The following is a 23,559-nucleotide window of genomic DNA, read 5'->3' as shown; positions in this document are numbered from 1 at the left end:
CATACGCCAGAGAGTGGTCTCTCCATCCGGGGGTATTCCAGCTCCTGGTAAACAAATGGGGTCTACCAGAGAGAGAGACCTCATGGCGTCACGCCACGACCACAAGGTACGGGTCCAGAGACCCATCAGCAGCCTTCGTGGACGCACTGGCAGTAAATTGGGACTTCAAGTTGGCGTATCTTTCCTCCAATTTCCCTGCTCTCAAGAGTTCCCAGGAAATTCAAGCAGGAAGGTGGAAGAGTAATACTGGTAGCTCCAGCTTGGCCCAGACTTCATTGGTTCGCCGTCCTACAGAATCTGTCCGTAGACAGTCCGTATCCTCTTCCTCTATGACAGGATCTGCCAACGCAGGGTCCCTGCCCACATCCGGACTTGTCCCGTCTAGCTTTCACGGCGTGGCGCTTGAAACTTCCTTCCTAAAAACGAAGGGATTTTCCAGTTCGGCTATTCAGACGATGCTTAGGGCAAGGAAGCCTGCTTCTGCGCGCATTTATTACAGAGTTTGGCATTCCTTTGGTCAATGGTGTTCCCATAAGGAATATGATTCTATGGTATTCAGAATTTCCAGGATTCTGGCTTTTTTGCAGGCAGGATTTGACATTGGTCTCTGCCTTGCTACATCAAGGTTGTAGGTTTCTGCACTATCAGTCTGGTTTCAGAAGAAGATTGCTTCATTATCGTATGTTAGAATTTTTTTTCAAAGGAGTTCTGCGGGTTCAGCCTCCTTTTGTTCCACCGGTATCAACGTGGCATTTGTCTTTGAACCTTTAGACTCTGTAGATTTGAAGTGGTTGACAGCAGGCTCAATTTTTCTTCTTGCTATCTCATCTGCTCGCAGAGTCTCGGATTTGGCAGCACTCTTTAGTCACTCCTCATTTTTGATTTTTCACCAGGATAGATAGAGCTGTTCTTCGTACAAGGGAGGGTTACCTTCCTAAGGTAGTGTCCTGTTTTCATGTAAATGAAGAAATTGTTTCAGCTTTTCAGGCTCCAGCCCTTTCTGTAGGTGAAGCCTCCCTGGATGTAGTTCTTGTTCTCCGTATTTATGTGGAGCGTACGAATTCTGTTAAAAAATCAGATTCTCTTTTTGTATTATATGGTTTTCACAAACGTGGCTGGCCAGCTAGTAAACAGACTCGAGATGGCGAGATGGATACACATGACTATCTCCCAGGTGTATACACAGGCTGATCTTCCTGTCAAAAGCACGGTGACAGCACATTCTACTCTTGTCTGTAGGGCCATCGTGGGCATTCAGTCATGGTGCCTCTGCTGAACAATTATGCAAGGTTGCCACGTGGTCTTCTGTCCACACTTTTCTTAGGTTCTATGCCTTTGATACTTTTATCTCTCAGGATGCTTCCTTTGAGCGACGAGTTCTCCTTTCTGCTCAGGAGCATCCCCCACTCTAAGGGAATTGCTTTAGGACATTCCCATGGTATCCCTGTGGATCCCTATGGACCCCGAAGAAGAAAATTAGAGTTATAGTAGAGTTATCCAGGTAAGTCTGTCTTTGCGGTCCACAGGGCACCCACCCTGACTCACCTGGCTTCATTGGGTATTTTTCTTTCGGTCACAGATTCCCTCATCTTTTTCATAAGTGTTTCTGTTGTACGATTGTTCTTCCTTCTCCTCTTTCCTTCTCCTGCGTTTGGGCTTGCTAACTAAACTGAAGTCTTATGTCTAGGGGCGGGGTATTGTGGGAGAAAAAGCTTTCACTGTTTTTAACTGTTTGGTGCCTGATCTTCCAACCATAATATCCCCCATGGTATCCCTGTGGACAATATTGACCTACAAGAAAGAGTTATTCAGGTAAGTCTACCCTAACTCAAATTTTTCACAGTAGTGTGCCCACTCCTTGGAAGAATTTGGTCATACTTCAAGAATAAGATATTAGTATTTTAGAAAACAACACAATGCTGTGTAATGTGGTGCTATTCTGATTTTGCTTCATCTTAAACCAGACATATTGCCTATCTGTTGCATTCTGGTGTTAGTCTTAACCCCAAGTGTAATACATAGACTTATGACCTAGCTCTCTCAGTGTAAATCATGAGTCGTAGACTAGAGTGTGCGTTCACAAGGTTTTCGTGATATATTTTGTATCTAGGTGTGTAGATTTCTGTTTTTACTGGGTTTTTTTTTTGTGTGTTAGGATGTATGTTTTTGAAACCCAAAAAAAGCACTTGATTTAAAAAAATAAATAATTGTCCCTTAAAATGAACAGAAGTGTTAATACATGTTTTTTTACTCGATTTAGGAACATAGCGGAAGTGGCATGATATGAATGGTTTGTCTCTCTGCAGATTACGCAGTGGAAGAGCGTCCCTCCCAGATGTCCGTCATGCAGCAGTTGGAGGACTGTGGTCCCGATCCCTTAGTGTTTGTCCTGAATGCAAACCTTTTGGCAATGGTGAAGATTGTGAATTGTACGTCATGTTGTTCAGTCTGTGGTGTTTCCAGGGGCGTTGCTTTATTGAGAGCTGATATCAAAATCTCCACTGTGGAAGCAGCCATAATCTAGGCTGAGCACAATATTCACATGGACTGTGCGGCACAAAATAGATGTAACTAGTTCATAGAGAATTAATGGGCTCAATAAGGTGTTACTATATGTAGGTGACGAGGACACTGTAACTGGTGTGTGTGTGTTCTTATAATATGTGTACTATTACCATTCACCAGTTTATATGTCATTTATAACCTCAGTCTCCTCAACTGTTGAAGTCATTTATTACCATCCAAATCAATGGTTTTCCATTAGGCTGTGCTGGGGAATAGATGGTGACATTATGAAGTAATTACTGGAAGTGCTCTTACTATATGGAAGCAGATAAAAAAAGATTCTAACACATATTTTATTCCGTCACTAAGCAGTCTTCTGGTCACATACCTGGCTGTATTGGTGAAAACATCTTTCTTCTTCAGGGTCCACAGGGTTGACCTCGGGGTATAGCTGGATTTGGATCCACGGGCACGACGCAGTTAAAACTTTAGCTCCCAGAATGCACTGGGTCCATCCTCCTCTATACCCCGCCCCCGAGCCACATGCACCTCAGTTTAAGTTGGTGCCCGGCCGGAGTTGGGTCACCGTTAGCGTAGGGGGGCTGATTAGCAGCCCCTAAGCTTATTTTTATTTTATGAGTTTTTTAGTTTTCTTTAACTTTTGAAACTCGACAGAGCGGCAGCGTCAGGCTGTCCATTGGACGTCCAAGCTGCCGCCTGTCCACCTCGCCGGCGCCGCGATGCCAGTACAGATCTGGGGATTGCGGAGGAACCCCAGAGCCTGTGCTAGCCGGGCTCCCCGGACTGCTGCCGGATCGACGGGGACAGGTAAGGACGCGGGTCACCACTTGCGGTGATCCGCGTGTAAATGCAGTCTATTGCCTCCGGTCTCTGGGGACAGACCAGAGGCGCTGGCAGTGGTGGCGGCCCCCCCCCATACCCTGTGCGTCCACTAGACCACCAGGGAACTTTGCCGGCAGCGGGAGCCAGCATCCCAGGTGTTAATTGCTAGCCAGGGGAGGAAGCCTTCCCTGTTTAGCGGCTCCTCAGCGCGCCTTTCCGCTCGGGTCTGGCATCGCTGAGCTGCTCTCCTACGGCCACTCCCACCTGTGTGTTGCATGCTTGTGGGTTCACCAGTTTGCGCTACTGGACTTCCCCATATATTTAATTTATATATATATATATATATACACACAAAATGAACTTTTATATCGCGCGTACACTGGTTCAGCTGCACCAATTAGGTGGACCTCTGCTAGTAGAGGACCTAAAAATAGAAATGGAAGAGAAGGGGGACCTTTGGTGCGCTACAACTTTGAGCATTAATTGAACAGAAGAAAAAATATAAACAATTTACAATACAAATAATGTCTCCCTCTGTTAGCAGTAAAATCTTACATGGAAGTCCAGGAATGATGATGTTTATATTTTTACCTCTGTTGATATACCAAGAATAAAATATTCAGGTATAAGAATTATGGGCTACCATAGGGTTTTTATTTTATGAACAATATCCAAAACATAAACTTATGGTGATTTGAAGACTAACTAGAGGGTTGTGTTTGACCAACAGCTAATATTGCAATAAATCCCCCTAAGTGGTGGAAATTTCTTCTGTTGAATTAATACTCAAAGTTGTAGCGCACCAAAGGTGCCCCTTCTCTTCCATATATATATATATATATATATATATATATATTATATACATATTAGGGATGTGCAGGCTCGGATAGGTTCGAGTTTGCACGTTGAGTTCGGATTTTTTCCTTCAGAAAATTTTTGTCCATGTCCGTTTAGCCTCTTTCTGAGTTCCGTTTTTTTGGAGGGAAAAATCCAAACTCAACGTGCAAACTCGAACCTATCCGAGCCTGCACATCCCTAATATATATTTATATATATATATATATATATATATATATATATATATACACACAGTGCTCGAAGTGGGAATTTAGAGGTGGGGGTATGGAATTTTGAATCTTAACCCCCCCCCCCCCCCCCCCCAAAGCTTTAGGGATACGATATGAACAGGATACGTTGAACAAAGTTTGCTCACCTCTTTTATATCTTTCATGTGTCCCATCTGCTTTCTCCTATCTGTTTCCTTTCTCTGTCATTCTCCTCCTGTGTCCATATGTTCATCCTAGGTAACCCTCTTGCTCCCTATATACTCTCCTTTTGTGTGTGATCACCAGCGTCTCTGTCCTTTACTTTCCCCTACACCTCTCACTCGGAATCAGTCTAGAGAGGTAAGCATAACTAACCTAATTCCCCCCGTAGCCCTACTTTAGGGTGCCTAACCCTAACCTCCCCCCCAGTGCCTAACCCTAATCCCCTCTAAGTGCCTAAACCTAACACCCCCCTTCCCCGCCGCCTAAACCTAAGTGCCCCGGGGGGGTGCCTAACCCTCCCTTCCCCTAGCCTAACCCTAACCTCCCGTGGGAAGGCCTAACGCTAAGTCCCCCCTGGGAGACCTAACCCTCACCCCCTGCGGCTGTCCGCGACGGCGCCTGGCTTAGGGTAAATTGCAGGCGTCGGTGATTTCGACGCCTGTCATTTAACCCTTGCCGGGATTAAGCAGCCTGGAAGCCGGTGGTCGGCATTGTGTCCGCCGGCTTCCTGACTGCTTCCCTCTCATTCCCTGCTATCCTTTTAGCCCCTGCTTCCATATCACCCCCTGCACCTCTTCCCCTTCAGAAGTGGATAGATCCCCTTCAGTTTTTGTACCCTGACGTCATCAGCTACTGTCCAACGTCATTACCTACCATCCATGTGGGCATAGAGGGACTTTCCTCTCACCCTTAAAACTTTTCACTGCCTGCTTCCCTCTCTCACCCCTACCCATTTCTCTGATTCCTTCTCTCTCTCACCCCCTGCACCACTGCCTGTTTACTTCTGTCACCCATGCCCCTCTCTCTAAACTCGCTCTCACCCCCTAACTGCCTGCTTCCCTCACACTCCCTACCCCTCTAACTGATTCCCTCTCTCTCACCCCCTGCACCGCTGCCAGTTTACCTGTCACCCCTGCCCCCTCCTACTTACTCTCACCCCCAACACTTCTCACTGCCTGCTTCCCCCTCTCACCTCCTTCCACTCTCTCTGATTCCCCCTATACATCTGCCTGATAATGTAATGTAAGCATTATTTATAGATCACTTCATTATTTATGTATTTAAGAAGACATGCATCTTGCATGTATATTTTTGGAACAATTTATAATAATAGTATAAAAATAGTAATATATATTGAAAAAAATGCACCCTGCTCAGTGTCCAAGTGCCATGTTGGCATTGCATGGCACATATGCCCCAGCCTAGATGCCTCAGCTACACCAGCCCATGTATCCTGACAGTGTAACACTGCTTTTCCCCAGGCAAAGTAGGACCAGCCTGCATACGAGTCCTAGTCACCTGCAGCCTGCCCTGCTCTGCACACAAAGGCAAGTTACTCTTTACCTCTCAGACGGGACTCACTCGGGGAAGGAGAAAGAAAGTTTCCGTGCAGGAGGCCAGGAGCTGGCTGCTGTTCATGGTCTCAGAAGGCACCTTCTCATTGGCTGATGGGCCGCAAGCAGTGATTGGCTGGTGGCCTGTGCCAAATATAAAGAACCAACCCATTTTTATTGGCAGCCGGTCCGCGAGCCAGGATTGGCTGGCAGCCGGTGCTAACTGCATAGCTCATGTCTCCAGGCTAGCGCCGCTGCAGTGCCCATGTGACACACCTCTATGCTATACCGCTACTGTTCCAGCGCTGGGATCCCATATGCGATCCCAGCGCTGGTACATTCTCTAATGTGGCAAAGATGAAGTGGTGGTGGGAAGTGGCGGTATGTTATACCGCCATATACCGCCCCACTTCGAGCACTGTGTATATATATATATATATTATAAATAATATTAATTTAGTCAGTCATGTCTGATGAGGAAGTTGAGCGCTCCGCTACTCCCACTCTGTTCTGCAGACACTGTGCTGCAGGGGTCAGTAAGGAGGATTTATCGCAGGATGGGCTGTGTGTGAGGTGCCATCAGTTGCCCGATCCCTCCAACCCCCCAACTACGGGACAGGACCCTCCTTGCGTGGTGTTTTCTCAGGTGCTAGCCTCTATCGCCTCGCGGTCCCAGCTACTCTCCCCCATATGGGGTTACCCCAACCAGCCATCCTCCCATAGCAGGTTATACCACAATTATTGTAGTCTACCCCTGGGCCTCAGACTGTTAGTCCCTATACCGGGTTACTAATATATGTAGTGTCTCCCCCGGTGACTCAGTAGTCTGTCATTCCCTTTCAGGGACTCCCACAGGCGGGTCAACCACCTTGGGTGGATGTGTTCTCTAGTTCAGTCCAGAGTTTGGCGGCTTCATCTTCCGCCTTTCAAACTATGCTTCGGAGTGACAAGACTTAGAAGGCGCCTAAACGCCCTGTCATCCCAGAATACGCAACTGTCAGACATGGATGCGTCCTCGGATGATGGGCAATTGCCTGAGGACTCGGACTGGGATTCCCCTGTCCGAGAAGTAGAAACTAGATCTTCTATTAATGTGCCTGTATTTGTAAGGGCGGTTCGGTCCATTCTTGATATAGAGGATGACTCTCCGGCCCCTAAATCCAAATACCCAAATTTCAAACAGGCAAAGCGACTTCTGCAGTTTTTCCTCTCTCTGACCAGCTGACTGACCACATGGCAGAGGCCTGACAGTCGCCTAGTAAGAGGTTCCAGCCGCAAAAACGTTTAGCTTCTAGTTATCTGTTTCCTGCTAGTCATTGCAAAAAGTGGGAAACTCCGCCTGCGGTGGATTCTCACGTTACTCGCTTAATTAAGAGTGCTACCTTGCCTATGCCTTCCATTTCATACCTAAAGGATCCCACGGAGAGGAAAGTGGAGACTTGTTTGAAATCATTCTATTCTCTCTCAGGGGCTGTGGCCCGTCCATCCATGGCTATCTCCTGGGTGGCTAAGGCATTGAAAGCTGGGCCAATGTGCTAGAAGATACCATTCCTGAGGAAGCTCCTGAGGTTCAGAAAGCTTTAGTGGGACAGATGAGAGATTCCGCTTCCTATATTGGTGAGTTGGCTTTGGATGCCAGTCTTCTGACTTCCAGAGTCTCGACCGCAGCTGTGTCTGATCGCCGTTCTTTGTGGTTATTTTCTTGGAGGGCGGATGCGGATTCGAAGAAGGACCTGGAGGCCTTACCCTTCAATGGGGGAGATATTGTTTCGCCCAGACCTGGACAAAATTGTAGATACCCTGACAAAGTCTGTCAGCTTTTCTACCATCGGCAGCTGTGCCTTCTAAGGCTAGGACCTCGGCACTCTGTCCTTTCGTCCTCAAGGAGAGTCCAAAGTTCAGTCCTTCCCGAGGCAGTCGGCAACCAAGGCCGCCCCTAAACCTAAGAGGCAAGCTTGAAGTGGTAGATGCCCTACTTCCAAGCCGGAGGATAAACCTTCAGCCTGATGGGACGGGATCCCATAGTGGGAGGCCGACTTCTTCAATTCGCCCAGTGCTGGTACAACACCACCATGGATGCTTGGGTACGAGAAGTGGTCTCTCAGGGGTACACCCTCACCTTTCGTCACAGACCTCCCCACCAGTTCTTCTGCATGAGTCCTCCTCTGGACGAGACCAAGGCCTTGCAGATTCAGGGAGCCATAGAGTCCATGCTGAAAGCAGGGGTCATTGTTCCCGTTCCGCCTTCTCAACGCGGGACGGGTATCTACTCTACTCTGTTTCTGGTTCAGAAACCCAGTGGGTCTCATCGGCCTATCCTCAATCTAAAGTCGTTGAACAAGTTCCTCAGAGTGCCCAAATTCAGGATGGAAACTGTGTGTTCCATCATTCTGGCTATGGAACCTGGAGATTACATGGTCTCCCTGGACATCCAGGACGCCTACCTTCATGTTCCTATAACGCCTTCTCACTAGCGGTATCTGTGGTTTGCTATACGACAGTTCCAGTTTCAGGCTCTGCCCTATGGCCTCTCCACGGCTCCAAGGGTATTCACCAAAATTATGGCTCTCATGGCTGCCCATCTACGGAGCCAAGGTATAAGACTTCTGCCGTATCTCGACGACCTATAGCTGGCGAGCTCTCCAGATGTACTTATAGAACATCTACACCTGACGATCGCTTGTCTGCAAGCACACAGGTGGCTGATAAATTGGAAAAAGTCCTCCCTGATTCCCTCACAAAGGATGGTTCTTTTGGGAGCCCTTCTGGATTCTCATCAGCAGAGGATCTTTCTAACCCCCAAAAAGATTTCCGCCCTACAACTGCGGGTGCGCAGTTGCCTGAACAGTTGCCAGGTGTCTGTTCACTCGGCAATGCTGGTTCTAGGGTCCATGGTGTCCGCGTTCGACATAGTGGAGTATGCCCAGTTCCACTCCATGCCCCTGCAGGGGCTGATTCTTTCCAAATGGAACGGGTTACCACACAGGATCAGGACTCAGGTACTGGTGTTGTCTCCAGAGGTGCGCCTTTCTCTTTCTTAGTGGCTTCAGACATCTCATCTCACCAGGAGTTGCCCCTTTTGGATCCCGGACTGAGTTCTTCTGACAAGACGCCAGTCTCCGGGGTTGGGGTGCACTGACAGGTCCACTTTCACTTCAGGGCCATTTGATAGTGAAAGAGGCATTTCTCCCGATCTGGAAATTTGGGCTGTGTACAGGGCCTTCCAGTTGCCAAGTCACGTTCTTAGCGGAAAAGCCGTGCAGGTTCAGTCCGACAACTCCACCATGGTGATGTATATCAACCATCAAGGGGCACTCGCAGTTGAGCAGCGATGACAGAGGTATCACGCATCCTGTCTTGGACGTAGTGCCACCTTCCAGCCATCTCGGCAGTGTTCATTCCAGGAGTCCTCAATTGGGAAGTGGACTTCCTCAGCCGCCACGACGTGCCTCCCCAGGGAATGGTCTCTTCACCAAGAGGTGTTTCAACTGCTCGTGTGCAAATGGGGACTGCCGGAGGTGGACCTCATGACATCCCGTCACAATCACAAGTTGCCCGTGTATGGGTCCAGAACAAGAGATGCCGAAGCAAGCTTGGTGGACGCTCTGTCGGTGAGATGGACCTTCCAGTTGGCGTTGTATTTCCTCCCTGCTTCCTCGAGTTCTTCGGAAATTCAAACAGGACGGCGGCACGCTTCTGCTGGGCTCCGGCTTGGCCCAGACGTCCTTGGTACTCAGATCTTCGGAGTCTCTCCGTCGACACTCCGTTTTTTCTGCCTCAACATCCGGACCTGTTGTCTCAGGGTCCCTGCCTTTAGTAGGATCTGGGTCGTCTGTCTTTGACGGCGTGGCTCTTGAGACACCCTTCTTAAGGTCCAAGGCTTTCTCTAGCTCTGTCATCAGCACGATGCTACAGGCGCGCAAGCCTGCATCCGCCAGGATTTACCACAGGGTGTGGCATACCTATTTTCAGTGGTGTGGCACGAGAAATTACGATCCTCAGGTGTTTCGTGTTTCTAGGATTCTGGCATTCCTTCAATCTGGTTTGGACCTCGGCTTACGCCTAGCTTCTTTGAAAGTTCATGTAGCTGCACTATCTGTGTGGTTCCAGCGAAGGATTGCTCCGCTGCCAGATATCCGCACCTTTTTCCAGGGTGCTCTCAGGATTCAGCCTCCCTTGGTTCCCCCAGTGGCTCCTTGGGATTTGGCGGTAGTTCTTCGGGCCCTCCAGGGTTCTCCATTTGAACCACTAGAGTCGGTGGACCTCAAATGGTTGACTATTAAGACTCTTTTTCTCCTGGCGATTGCTTCGGCCAGGAAGGTGTCAGAATTGGGGGCGCTTTCCCGTCGTCCTCCCTGTCTGATCTTTCGCCAGGGGTGCTTTCCTGTTGTCCTCCCTGTCTGATCTTTCGCCATCCCCTCTGTTGAGGCCATCCCCTCAACAGAGGGTATGGCCTGCCAACAAACAAACTTTGGCTAGATGGCTTCGTTTGGCTATTTCTGAGGCTTATACACAGGAGGGTTTGCCTGTTCCAGCCTCTCTTGAGGCTCATTCTACTCGGTCTGTGGGCCCCTCGAGGGCAGCTAGACGTGGCGCCTTGGCTGTTCAGCTGTGTAAGGCGGCCACGTGGTCTTCCATCCAGATTCTTCTGAGGTTCTATGCGTTTGAAACCTTTGCCTCTCAGGACGCTTCCTTTGGGCGCCGGATTCTCCTTTCAGCACAGGAGTGTCCCCGTCCTTAATTGGACTGCTTTGGGACATCCCCAAGGTCAACCCTATGGATCCTGAAGAAGAAAATGAGAGAGAGATGGTAAGAACTTTTGTTATCTCTTTCTTCGAAAGTCCATAGGGTCCACAGGGCGCCCGCCATGACGCACCTGGCTTCTTATGGGCTGTTTTGCTGGTCACCGGTTTTCTGTCTCCCTTTCTGTGAGTATGGTTCTTGTGTGTTCCAGTCTTCCTTCTTTGTTTTTCCTCCTCCGGCCTTGGCTACTTACCAACTGAGGTGCCTGTGGCTCCGGGGAGGGCTATAGAGGAGGATGGACCCAGTGCATCCTGGGAGCTAAAGCTTTAACTGCGTGTTGCCTGTGGATCCATATCCAGCTATACCCCAAAGTCAGCCCTCTGGACCCTATGGACTTCAAACAAAGAGAGATAACAAAGGTAAGTTCTTACCATATCTCTCATTATTGGTGATCGGTGTCCCCAAAATTTGTACATTCCCTGAGAACAAGCAAATCAGAATTGGCCAGATCACTATTGGGCATGTTTTTAAATACACTTTAGAGATTTTAATCTTCTGACTGCATTAATAGGCTGCAAGCAATCTGAATTTTCATACCAGTGCCACACTGCTGGATCTCTTCTCAGTGCAGGATTGACCAATGGTTGGCCACCATTATTGCAGTACACCATTTTATAATTAAGTGCACTTAACTATTTAAACTCTGAACTAATATTCTACCCCTTCTGTACTCTCACAAGTCCAGTTTTAGTTTAAGCACCTGTTGAGATGGCAGTTTTTATTTTGCTGAGAGGAGTCATTGGTTTTATATATTTTATTAGTTTTATCATGAACCGTGATGTGGTTGTAACTTTCTGGAGTTCATACAAAACAGCTGTAGTGGAATGTATGGCACTGGGTAACGGTGTATGTTCTACCTCAACCCAAGCATGAGCTTCTCAGAGGTTTCACTGCTTCACTAGATTAAATTGTCCTGGTCCCTAAATAGTCTGCCACAGTTAAAAGCATTTTGAGGGTTCCACGGCTGGAGGTAAGTGTAGCCACAGTCTACATGTTTGATAATGTTAGGCTTTTTATTGGTGCTTTGGTCACCAGGTCTACAGTACTCCAGAGGCTGGTGGTGAAGAGCTGTGGTTAGCAGGGCCTCTTCCCAGTAACGCAGTCCTGATCTTCCATAATCACTGTACGAGTTGAAGAGCTGGTGTAAGCGGTTTGTCAGACTCTCAATATTCAAGAAGAAGAGATTCCTGCAGTGGCTGATGTTTCCTCTTTATTCAAATGGAAGAAAAAACTGTTGATTGTTACAGTTTTTCAGAAATTCTGATGGGAGCCTGGCTTCGACCAGAGAAGAAATTCCAGGTACCATGCAGGTTTAACCATATTTGGGCTTGCAGGGGTCTCCTGGTGGCCCATGGTTTGTGAACAAGGCATCGAATCTTAGGCTGACCAGTTATCAGAAGGGGATTCCGGTACAACAGCAACGGTTGGGGTTCTACTTCAACCTCTCCCTTGTGCAGAAACCAAATCACTCCTTCCTACTGTTTCTAAAACTAAAATTGTTAAACACCTATATAAAATTGCAGAATTTGAAAATGGAGTCCATTTGGTCAACCATTGCTGCCATGGAACGAAAGGAGTTTCTAGCTTCTTTGGATATTGAAGACCCACGTCTACATGTCCTAATGTTAGGCACCGGACAAGCTATTTAGGTTTGCAATAGGGAATCTCCACTTCAGGCTGTTCCATTTTTGTTTTTTCTATGGTTCCACGTGTGTCCACAAAAATCTTACCCATGGTTGCTTTGTAGAGTATAAAGGACATCATTGTCCTATCCTGTTTGAACAAACTCCGCATCAGTGACTGTTCATACTCACGGCTTCGGCAATAGCTGATCGTGGTGGTTTCTATACTGGAAGGATGATCAGTTTCCCAAGATTCAGTCTGGTTCCACCCCAGTAGATGACTTTATTTGGGCTTCTTACTTGACACCAGGAGTCAGAAGGTGTTTCTTCCAGAGACTAAAGATCGGGCCATACATACTCAGGTGCTATCTATGTTGAGATCGAGGCAAATCTCCATTCTCTGCTGCATCCAATTCCTGGGAAAAATGGTGGCCGCCTTGTAGGTAGTGCCTTTTACTGGCTTCCAATTGCGACCTCTTCAGTTTCGGATCCTTACAAGGTGGTCCTGGGTCATCTCAGGGATTGGACATCATGTTGAAATGCTGGGGCAGATCAGAGAGAGACCTCATTGCTTCTTAACTGAAACCTAAGTCAACTTGGTATGAAGCGTGAACCAGGTGGTAATTTCACTTCGGTACTTGTTTCTACCAATGTCAATTCAATATTGATATCTCCAGGATTGCTTAAAAGGATAAAGTGGAAACATCCATGTGATTCATATTGCGCAGATTGGCCCAGAGAGGTCGTTATGTGGCTCTTCGCAACATTTTTTACAGCTATATTTGCGTATTTCTCAAAGAAGAAATTTTCTAAGACCAATTCTGCACCCTGATTTGAGTCACTTCACTTTAATGGCATTAACTTGAAGCCAAGATTCTAAAGCTAGGACTCTCTCTAGTTAAGTCATCAAGACCGTTGGTAGCCAGCTATTGCCAAAATCTTCCACCGCATTTGAAGGGCATTCATTATCTAGTGTGAGCATAGGGGAGTTTTACCATTCTTATTTCAGCCTTCTGAGCCTCATTTTCTTCTTACAGGTTGGCTTGGATCAAGGGCTTAGATTGTCATCCATCAAGAGTCACATCTCAGCCTTTTCTATTTTATTCCAGTAAAAATTTGTCTTGATTCCAGATGCACAGTCCTTTATCCAGTGGGTTCTAAACATGTAAATATATTATGTCCCGCCTGTACCTCCTTGGGACTTGAGTTTGGTCTTCGTGGCCTCTGAAATGCCCCATTTGAACCACTGGAGTTGGTGGGGGTGCGATACCTTACCTGGAAGGTGATGTTCTTGTTGGCCATCACCCTTGCCATATTTGTATTTTGGGAATTGGCAGCACTGTCCCTCAAATCTCCTTTGTTAGTTATCTATCCTGAAAGGGTGGTTCTACAAACTTGTCTGTCCTTTTACCTAAAGTTGTGTTTAGTTTCCATTTGAATCAGGAAATTATCCTGATGGCTTTTCAGCATGATGGTCCCTCCAGTTCAGGTCACTAATAGAACAGAGAGCCTCCTGGTCTTATACAAAGCACATAAATGAGGTTGGCCAGCAAACAGACAGTGGCTTTCCTGGACAATCTGTCATTTATATATGTCTGCAGACAGGCTGTCCCGAAGGACATGTGACCTCACTCTAATCGGCTGGTGAGTGCTTTCTGATCAACGTGCAGGATGGCAACTGATCTTCTGTGCACATATTTACAGAATTTTATAGGTTTTAAAATGTTTGTTTCTAAAGGCGCTGGCACTGGAGATATAATGTTGTGCACGGTTTTGCCAGAGTGGCGATCCTTCTTAGACTTGCTTGGGGAAGTCCCACAGGCAGCAGTGCCACCCGGAGTGGATAGTCAATTAAAAGAGGATTTTTGTACTTACTGTAAAATTGATAACACATCTGTATTGGTTCCTTCTCTTGTGCTTTAGATTGTTATTCCACTTGGTTTGTGGTTTCTGTATGTGTTTTTTTTCCCCATGTGGTGGTTTCTCTTTGGGCTTTGTTAGTTAATAAAGTGAGCTCCAATGAAGGTGGGATGGTATAGACGGGGTAGATTAGCTAAGTGTCCAGCCTCTATACCCAGCGTCAGCAGTGTCCCCAGATGGATTGCGATAAATCGGTTTTACGGTATGAGCAGAAATCCTCCATTTACAGTAGTTAAAATTAAAAAAAATGCATGGTGTAATAAGGATAATTCCTGGCATCAACATTATCGATTCCTGCCTGTCTATATCTTCTAAAATTGTCGCTATTTAGCGTTATGAGTTGCACAACAAATAAATGCTTTCAGACTTTGAGTGTGGTTGCAAAGCACAAAAAGTTATTATTCAATATAAAAAACAGATGGTTACACGCTGTGATCTAAATACAATTAGCGCAAATAAATTATACAGACCCAAGGTACAGTTGTTAGATATGCACGCGCTCTGGACCCAGATACTGGCATCAAAGTAGAAACCTCCGTCAACAGCAAAGCAAGCAGACTGGCATCCAGGTTTAGAGAGCCCACATATATACTCTTACAGAGATGGGCAATACAATAGAACAGTTTGGCATGATTCCATTGGTTCTTCTTCCTGGTTCTTCTGTTACAGTACAATTCATAGGTCAATTTGTATGGACATAATCCAGCCTCCAACAGCTCTTTGTGTCTTGTTTCCCGCTGCATAATAAATCTAAGCTGGCTGCATTACAGAGTACATTTTAATGTTTAACTCTCTATGGTCCATAGTTTGCAGACACATGTTGCCATCTTCTCACCGATGATACCGGAAATCAGCAAAGACACAGTGGATCAGTACACCACCAAACATGGTCTGCTTACCGTGTACTAAACCTTAGATATCAAATTACATTTATTTCACAACATTACTAATACTGAATAAACCTTGAATATTACACTTTAATGCTAGGGAACCTTTTATGTAAGTGTGCAGTGTGTAAGTATTGGGGAATTGGGAAAAGACATTAGTTAGCATTGCGAGACTAGGTGTTTGGGGAGTACACCATGGTACGTGTTTTGCAGGCTTGATAATTTTATATGTTTTACTGACTGTATTTATATGGTGAGGACTTTTAACGTCTTTCTATTACGTGGGAATCGCATGACGCTAAATAATAGCATCGCCGTATGTACTTATAATGGGCGTGATTCACTAAAATGGCGCTGGGCGGCCAGTCGCAAGATGGCGTCTCATTGCCATTCGCAAAATGGCATCGTGCAGATTTCATTTTAAACTGATCCTGTCCCAGCCAATTATCTGGCTTCGACAACATTCATTTTTAAGTGATGTACCCTGACATGAAAATAGATATATCTATGTAGTGCAGTCTTTCCTACTCTACATCTTTCTTCTCAGGTCATGCTGTGGATCCAAATCTGAGACCTTCATTCTGGACAGATTCATTGAGTTTTCTTTATTCTGCCTTTTGTAGATGTGAATAGGAAATGCTGGTGTTTTACCACCAAAGGGATGCACGCGGCGGGGCAGGCTGAGATCATTCTCCTGCTACAGTGTCTGCCTGAGGAGAAGTGTCTGCCCAGGGATCTGTTTAGTCACTTTGTGGAGCTCTACCAGGAGGCCTTGGCAGGTAGGAGAAAAGGGGAAGGGGGTTACTAAAAGATAAGCGGGACATTCTTGTAATTCAATTGTAAGTAGGATATAGTAAGTTGTGTGTTTTCTTCTATCATATAAAATATGAGAAGTATTGTCCGGTCATGATAGAGAGCTCCCATGCATCTTGTATTTATGACTAATGACCAGTAGATTATATGTTAGCTATAATGTGTATTTTATTTCATCTTAGGTAACATGGTGGGGAACTTGGGTCACTCGTTTTTGAGCCAGAGTTTCCTTGGCAGTAAAGACCATGGCGGATTCCTGTACGTCACACCCACTTACCAGTCCCTGCAAGACCTGGTCCTTCCTGCCCAGCCATATCTGTTTGGAATACTCATACAAAAGTGGGAGACACCATGGGCCAAAGTTTTTCCAATGCGTCTCATGTTGCGCCTGGGGGCTGAGTACAGATGTAAGATCTGGGGGATTTCGCTAATGTCATTTATTTCTTCCAGATTTTCTTTATTTTTCCCTTCTGATAATTTGGGCTGATTGCACAATGAGTCTATACATATAACCTGTGTAGCTTTCTCTACAGTCCTACACACTGACCTTACTGACACTCTGCAGTCCTACACACTGACCTTACTGACACACTCTGCAGTCCTACACACTGACCTTACTGACACTCTGCAGTCCTACACACTGACCTTACTGACAGTCTACAGTCCTACACACTGACCTTACTGACACACTCTGCAGTCCTACACACTGACCTTACTGACACACTCTACAGTCCTACACTGACACACTCTACAGTCCTACACACTGACCTTACTGACACACTCTGCAGTCCTACACACTGACCTTACTGACACACTCTGCAGTCCTACACACTGACCTTACTGACACACTCTGCAGTCCTACACACTGACCTTACTGACACACTCTGCAGTCCTACACACTGACCTTACTGACACACTCTGCAGTCCTACACACTGACCTTACTGACACACTCTGCAGTCCTACACACTGACCTTACTGACACACTCTGCAGTCCTACACACTGACCTTACTGACACTCTGCAGTCCTACACACTGACCTTACTGACACACTCTGCAGTCCTACACATTGACCTTACTGACAGTCTACAGTCCTACACACTGACCTTACTGACACACTCTGCAGTCCTACACACTGACCTTACTGACACACTCTACAGTCCTACACACTGACCTTACTGACACACTCTGCAGTCCTACACACTGACCTTACTGACACACTCTACAGTCCTACACACTGACCTTACTGACACACTCTACAGTCCTACACACTGACCTTACTGACACACTCTACAGTCCTACACACTGACCTTACTGACACACTCTACAGTCCTACACACTGACCTTACTGACACACTCTACAGTCCTACACACTGACCTTACTGACACACTCTGCAGTCCTACACACTGACCTTACTGACACACTCTGCAGTCCTACACACTGACCTTACTGACACACTCTGCAGTCCTACACACTGACCTTACTGACACACTCTGCAGTCCTACACACTGACCTTACTGACACACTCTGCAGTCCTACACACTGACCTTACTGACACACTCTGCAGTCCTACACACTGACCTTACTGACACACTCTGCAGTCCTACACACTGACCTTACTGACACACTCTGCAGTCCTACACACTGACCTTACTGACACACTCTGCAGTCCTACACACTGACCTTACTGACACACTCTGCAGTCCAGTCACCACACACACACTGACCTTACTGACACACTCTGCAGTCCAGTCACCACACACACACACTGACCTTACTGACACACTTTGCAGTCTAGTCACCACACACACTGACCTTACTGACACACTCTGCAGTCCAGTCACCACACACACACACACACACACACACACACACTGACCTTACTGACTCACTCTGCAGTCTAATCACCACACACTCTGACCTTACTGACACACTCTGCAGTCTAGTCACCACACACACACACACTGACCTTACTGACACACTCTGCAGTCCAGTCACCACACACACACACACACACACACACACACACACACACACACACACACACACACACACACACACACACACACACACACACACACACCTAGTACATAAGTTGAGCCATAAATGTCACTTGCAGATGTATGTTTATGGTCTTCCCTTCCTTTAGTCCACTTTTCAGTATAGTCTTCTAATTGCTATCAGCCCACTACTCTACTGGTCTAGCACATGAGGTCTGGTATTGTCTCTCTCCAGGCTCTAACATCTAACCTATTGTTCATTAATTGTTCACATGCTGACACTTTCTTACCAATTTATTCCGCTGTTTTCATTAACATCATTTATAACCAGCAGTGTAACTGTTATGCCATTCTGCTGCCATACTTGTTGGTCATAATAACTGCGATTGGTGGCCTAGGAATCACCACCAGGACCTGAAATCCAACCTAAGTGTACCGCAGGCGGAGAACACCTAATTAATCCTGTAAATGCCATGATTTTTCCACAGGGAAATATGGTATATAACTTACTTATTCTAGTAAATACAGCTCTAATTGGTCACTATAGGGTTGATTGAATCTTTGTCTCCTGGAGTATACTAACCCATGTTTCTGCAGTGATGGTTCAATCTTAAAAAAATGACCTTCTAATATCAAGTTTTCTGTACTCTGTGGTATAACTAAGAATATTTCCACACAGGATATCTTGTCATTGCTGTTTTGTTTTTCTTTAGTGTACCCGTGTCCACTGTTCAGTGTGAGATTCAGGAAGCCTCTGTTTGGGGAGACCGGTCACACCATCATCAATGTACTGGCTGTAAGTATCTTTGCCATTTGTTCTGACACATGTCTGACTTTTTATTTATTTATTTAGGAAGGGCACATAAAGGGATTTTTTAATTATTTTAATAATCTGATTTACTAAAATATTCTATAACACATTAGTATCTGTTTTCTAGTTTTCCAATGTTTAAAAAAAATAAAAATAAAAGCCAACATTTTTGGACTGTTGTTCTCCCTAAAATGCACATAGACCCCAAAGTGTAACATCTTTAATCTTTAATAATGAATTGCATACACTGTCTACAGGTTACTGATATGGAAGTCTCTGGCCTTCAGGAGGCAGGAAACCTAATTCTGTCCTCTGCATACACCTGTCCATAGATTCTGTCCTCTGCATACACCTGTCCATAGATTCTGTCCTCTGCATACACCTGTCCATAGATTCTGTCCTCTGCATACACCTGTCCATAGATTCTGTCCTCTGCATACACCTGTCCATAGATTCTGTCCCATGCATACACCTGTCCATAGATTCTGTCCTCTGCATACACCTGTCCATAGATTCTGTCCTCTGCATACACCTGTCCATAGATTCTGTCCTCTGCATACACCTGTCCATAGATTCTGTCCTCTGCATACACCTGTCCATAGATTCTGTACTCTGCATACACCTGTCCATAGATTCTGTACTCTGCATACACCTGTCCATAGATTCTGTCCTGTGCATACACTGTGCCATAGATTCTGTCCTCTGCATACACTGTGCCATAGATTCTGTCCTCTGCATACACTGTGCCATAGATTCTGTCCTCTGCATACACCTGTGCCATAGATTTTGTCCTCTGCATACACCTGTCCATAGATTCTGTCCTCTGCATACACCGTGCCATAGATTCTGTCCTCTGCATACACCGTGCCATAGATTCTGTCCTCTGCATACACCGTGCCATAGATTCTGTCCTCTGCATACACCTGGCCATAGATTCTGTCCTCTGCATACACCTGGCCATAGATTCTGTCCTCTGCATACACCTGGCCATAGATTCTGTCCTCTGCATACACCTGGCCATAGATTCTGTCCTCTGCATACACCGTGCCATAGAGTCTGTCCTCTGCATACACCTGGCCATAGATTCTGTCCTCTGCATACACCTGGCCATAGATTCTGTCCTCTGCATACACCTGTCCATAGATTCTGTCCCATGCATACACCGTGCCATAGATTCTGTCCTCTGCATACACCTGGCCATAGATTCTGTCCTCTGCATACACCTGGCCATAGATTCTGTCCTCTGCATACACCGTGCCATAGATTCTGTCCTCTGCATACACCTGTGCCATAGATTTTGTCCTCTGCATACACCGTGCCATAGATTCTGTCCTCTGCATACACCGTGCCATAGATTCTGCCCTCTGCATACACCTGTCCATAGATTCTGCCCTCTGCATACACCTGTCCATAGATTCTGTCCTCTGCATACACCGTGCCATAGATTCTGTCCTCTGCATACACCGTGCCATAGATTCTGCCCTCTGCATACACCGTGCCATAGATTCTGTCCTCTGCATACACCGTGCCATAGATTCTGTCCTCTGCATACACCTGTCCATAGAGTCTGTCCTCTGCATACACCGTGCCATAGATTCTGTCCTCTGCATACACCTGTCCATAGATTCTGCCCTCTGCATACACCTGTCCATAGATTCTGTCCTCTGCATACACCTGGCCATAGATTCTGTCCTCTGCATACACCTGGCCATAGATTCTGTCCTCTGCATACACCTGGCCATAGATTCTGTCCTCTGCATACACCTGGCCATAGATTCTGTCCTCTGCATACACCTGGCCATAGATTCTGTCCTCTGCATACACCTGGCCATAGATTCTGTCCTCTGCATACACCTGGCCATAGATTCTGTCCTCTGCATACACCGTGCCATAGATTCTGTCCTCTGCATACACCGTGCCATAGATTCTGCCCTCTGCATACACCGTGCCATAGATTCTGCCCTCTGCATACACCGTGCCATAGATTCTGTCCTCTGCATACACCGTGCCATAGATTCTGTCCTCTGCATACACCTGTCCATAGAGTCTGTCCTCTGCATACACCGTGCCATAGATTCTGCCCTCTGCATACACCGTGCCATAGATTCTGCCCTCTGCATACACCGTGCCATAGATTCTGTCCTCTGCATACACCTGGCCATAGATTCTGTCCTCTGCATACACCTGGCCATAGATTCTGTCCTCTGCATACACCTGGCCATAGATTCTGTCCTCTGCATACACCTGGCCATAGATTCTGTCCTCTGCATACACCTGGCCATAGATTCTGTCCTCTGCATACACCTGGCCATAGATTCTGTCCTCTGCATACACCTGTCCATAGATTCTGTCCTCTGCATACACCGTGCCATAGATTCTGTCCTCTGCATACACCGTGCCATAGATTCTGTCCTCTGCATACACCGTGCCATAGATTCTGTCCTCTGCATACACCTGTCCATAGAGTCTGTCCTCTGCATACACCGTGCCATAGATTCTGCCCTCTGCATACACCGTGCCATAGATTCTGCCCTCTGCATACACCGTGCCATAGATTCTGTCCTCTGCATACACCTGGCCATAGATTCTGTCCTCTGCATACACCTGGCCATAGATTCTGTCCTCTGCATACACCTGGCCATAGATTCTGTCCTCTGCATACACCTGTCCATAGATTCTGTCCTCTGCATACACCTGGCCATAGATTCTGTCCTCTGCATACACCTGTCCATAGATTCTGTCCTCTGCATACACCGTGCCATAGATTCTGTCCTCTGCATACACCGTGCCATAGATTCTGTCCTCTGCATACACCTGGCCATAGATTCTGTCCTCTGCATACACCTGGCCATAGATTCTGTCCTCTGCATACACCTGGCCATAGATTCTGTCCTCTGCATACACCTGGCCATAGATTCTGTCCTCTGCATACACCTGGCCATAGATTCTGTCCTCTGCATACACCTGGCCATAGATTCTGTCCTCTGCATACACCTGGCCATAGATTCTGTCCTCTGCATACACCGTGCCATAGAGTCTGTCCTCTGCATACACCGTGCCATAGATTCTGTCCTCTGCATACACCGTGCCATAGATTCTGTCCTCTGCATACACCTGTCCATAGATTCTGTCCTCTGCATACACCTGGCCATAGATTCTGTCCTCTGCATACACCTGGCCATAGATTCTGTCCTCTGCATACACCTGGCCATAGATTCTGTCCTCTGCATACACCTGGCCATAGATTCTGTCCTCTGCATACACCTGGCCATAGATTCTGTCCTCTGCATACACCTGGCCATAGATTCTGTCCTCTGCATACACCTGGCCATAGATTCTGTCCTCTGCATACACCGTGCCATAGATTCTGTCCTCTGCATACACCGTGCCATAGATTCTGTCCTCTGCATACACCGTGCCATAGATTCTGCCACCTGCATACACCGTGCCATAGATTCTGTCCTCTGCATACACCGTGCCATAGATTCTGTCCTCTGCATACACCTGTCCATAGAGTCTGTCCTCTGCATACACCGTGCCATAGATTCTGCCCTCTGCATACACCGTGCCATAGATTCTGCCCTCTGCATACACCGTGCCATAGATTCTGTCCTCTGCATACACCTGGCCATAGATTCTGTCCTCTGCATACACCTGGCCATAGATTCTGTCCTCTGCATACACCTGGCCATAGATTCTGTCCTCTGCATACACCTGGCCATAGATTCTGTCCTCTGCATACACCTGGCCATAGATTCTGTCCTCTGCATACACCTGGCCATAGATTCTGTCCTCTGCATACACTGTGCCATAGATTCTGTCCTCTGCATACACCTGTCCATAGATTCTGTCCTCTGCATACACCGTGCCATAGATTCTGTCCTCTGCATACACCGTGCCATAGATTCTGTCCTCTGCATACACCGTGCCATAGAGTCTGTCCTCTGCATACACCGTGCCATAGATTCTGCCCTCTGCATACACCGTGCCATAGATTCTGCCCTCTGCATACACCTGTCCATAGATTCTGTCCTCTGCATACACCTGGCCATAGATTCTGTCCTCTGCATACACCTGGCCATAGATTCTGTCCTCTGCATACACCTGGCCATAGATTCTGTCCTCTGCATACACCTGTCCATAGATTCTGTCCTCTGCATACACCTGGCCATAGATTCTGTCCTCTGCATACACCTGTCCATAGATTCTGTCCTCTGCATACACCGTGCCATAGATTCTGTCCTCTGCATACACCGTGCCATAGATTCTGTCCTCTGCATACACCTGTCCATAGATTCTGTCCTCTGCATACACCTGGCCATAGATTCTGTCCTCTGCATACACCTGGCCATAGATTCTGTCCTCTGCATACACCTGGCCATAGATTCTGTCCTCTGCATACACCGTGCCATAGATTCTGTCCTCTGCATACACCGTGCCATAGATTCTGTCCTCTGCATACACCGTGCCATAGATTCTGTCCTCTGCATACACCTGGCCATAGATTCTGTCCTCTGCATACACCTGTCCATAGATTTTGTCCTCTGCATACACCGTGCCATAGATTCTGTCCTCTGCATACACCTGGCCATAGATTCTGTCCTCTGCATACACCTGGCCATAGATTCTGTCCTCTGCATACACCTGGCCATAGATTCTGTCCTCTGCATACACCTGGCCATAGATTCTGTCCTCTGCATACACCTGGCCATAGATTCTGTCCTCTGCATACACCTGTCCATAGATTTTGTCCT

The 23,559-nt window shown here is 46.8% G+C and overlaps 1 protein-coding gene across 2 annotated transcripts in view; it reads left to right on the top strand.

The window, feature by feature from the left end:
• Positions 1 to 23,559, top strand: part of ZFYVE9 (zinc finger FYVE-type containing 9) — a 235,230-nt gene that overhangs the window by 153,026 nt on the left and 58,645 nt on the right. For both annotated transcript variants that reach the window (XR_015874942.1, XM_088462252.1), the window contains exons 8-11: positions 2,307 to 2,429; positions 15,806 to 15,961; positions 16,178 to 16,402; positions 18,708 to 18,790. Coding sequence is in view for 1 of the 2 variants with exons in the window: in XM_088462252.1 (XP_088318378.1) it covers positions 2,307 to 2,429; positions 15,806 to 15,961; positions 16,178 to 16,402; positions 18,708 to 18,790 (587 nt within the window). In the remaining variant the exon portion in view is untranslated. The remainder of the gene's footprint in view (positions 1 to 2,306; positions 2,430 to 15,805; positions 15,962 to 16,177; positions 16,403 to 18,707; positions 18,791 to 23,559) is intronic.

This window comes from Taudactylus pleione, unplaced genomic scaffold, assembly GCF_031769625.1.
Source record: "Taudactylus pleione unplaced genomic scaffold, aTauple2 ptg001167l, whole genome shotgun sequence".
Classification (NCBI taxonomy): domain Eukaryota; kingdom Metazoa; phylum Chordata; class Amphibia; order Anura; family Myobatrachidae; genus Taudactylus; species Taudactylus pleione.
The sequence above is the reverse complement of the archived record's forward strand: the minus strand, read 5'-3'. Positions and strand labels throughout refer to the sequence as shown.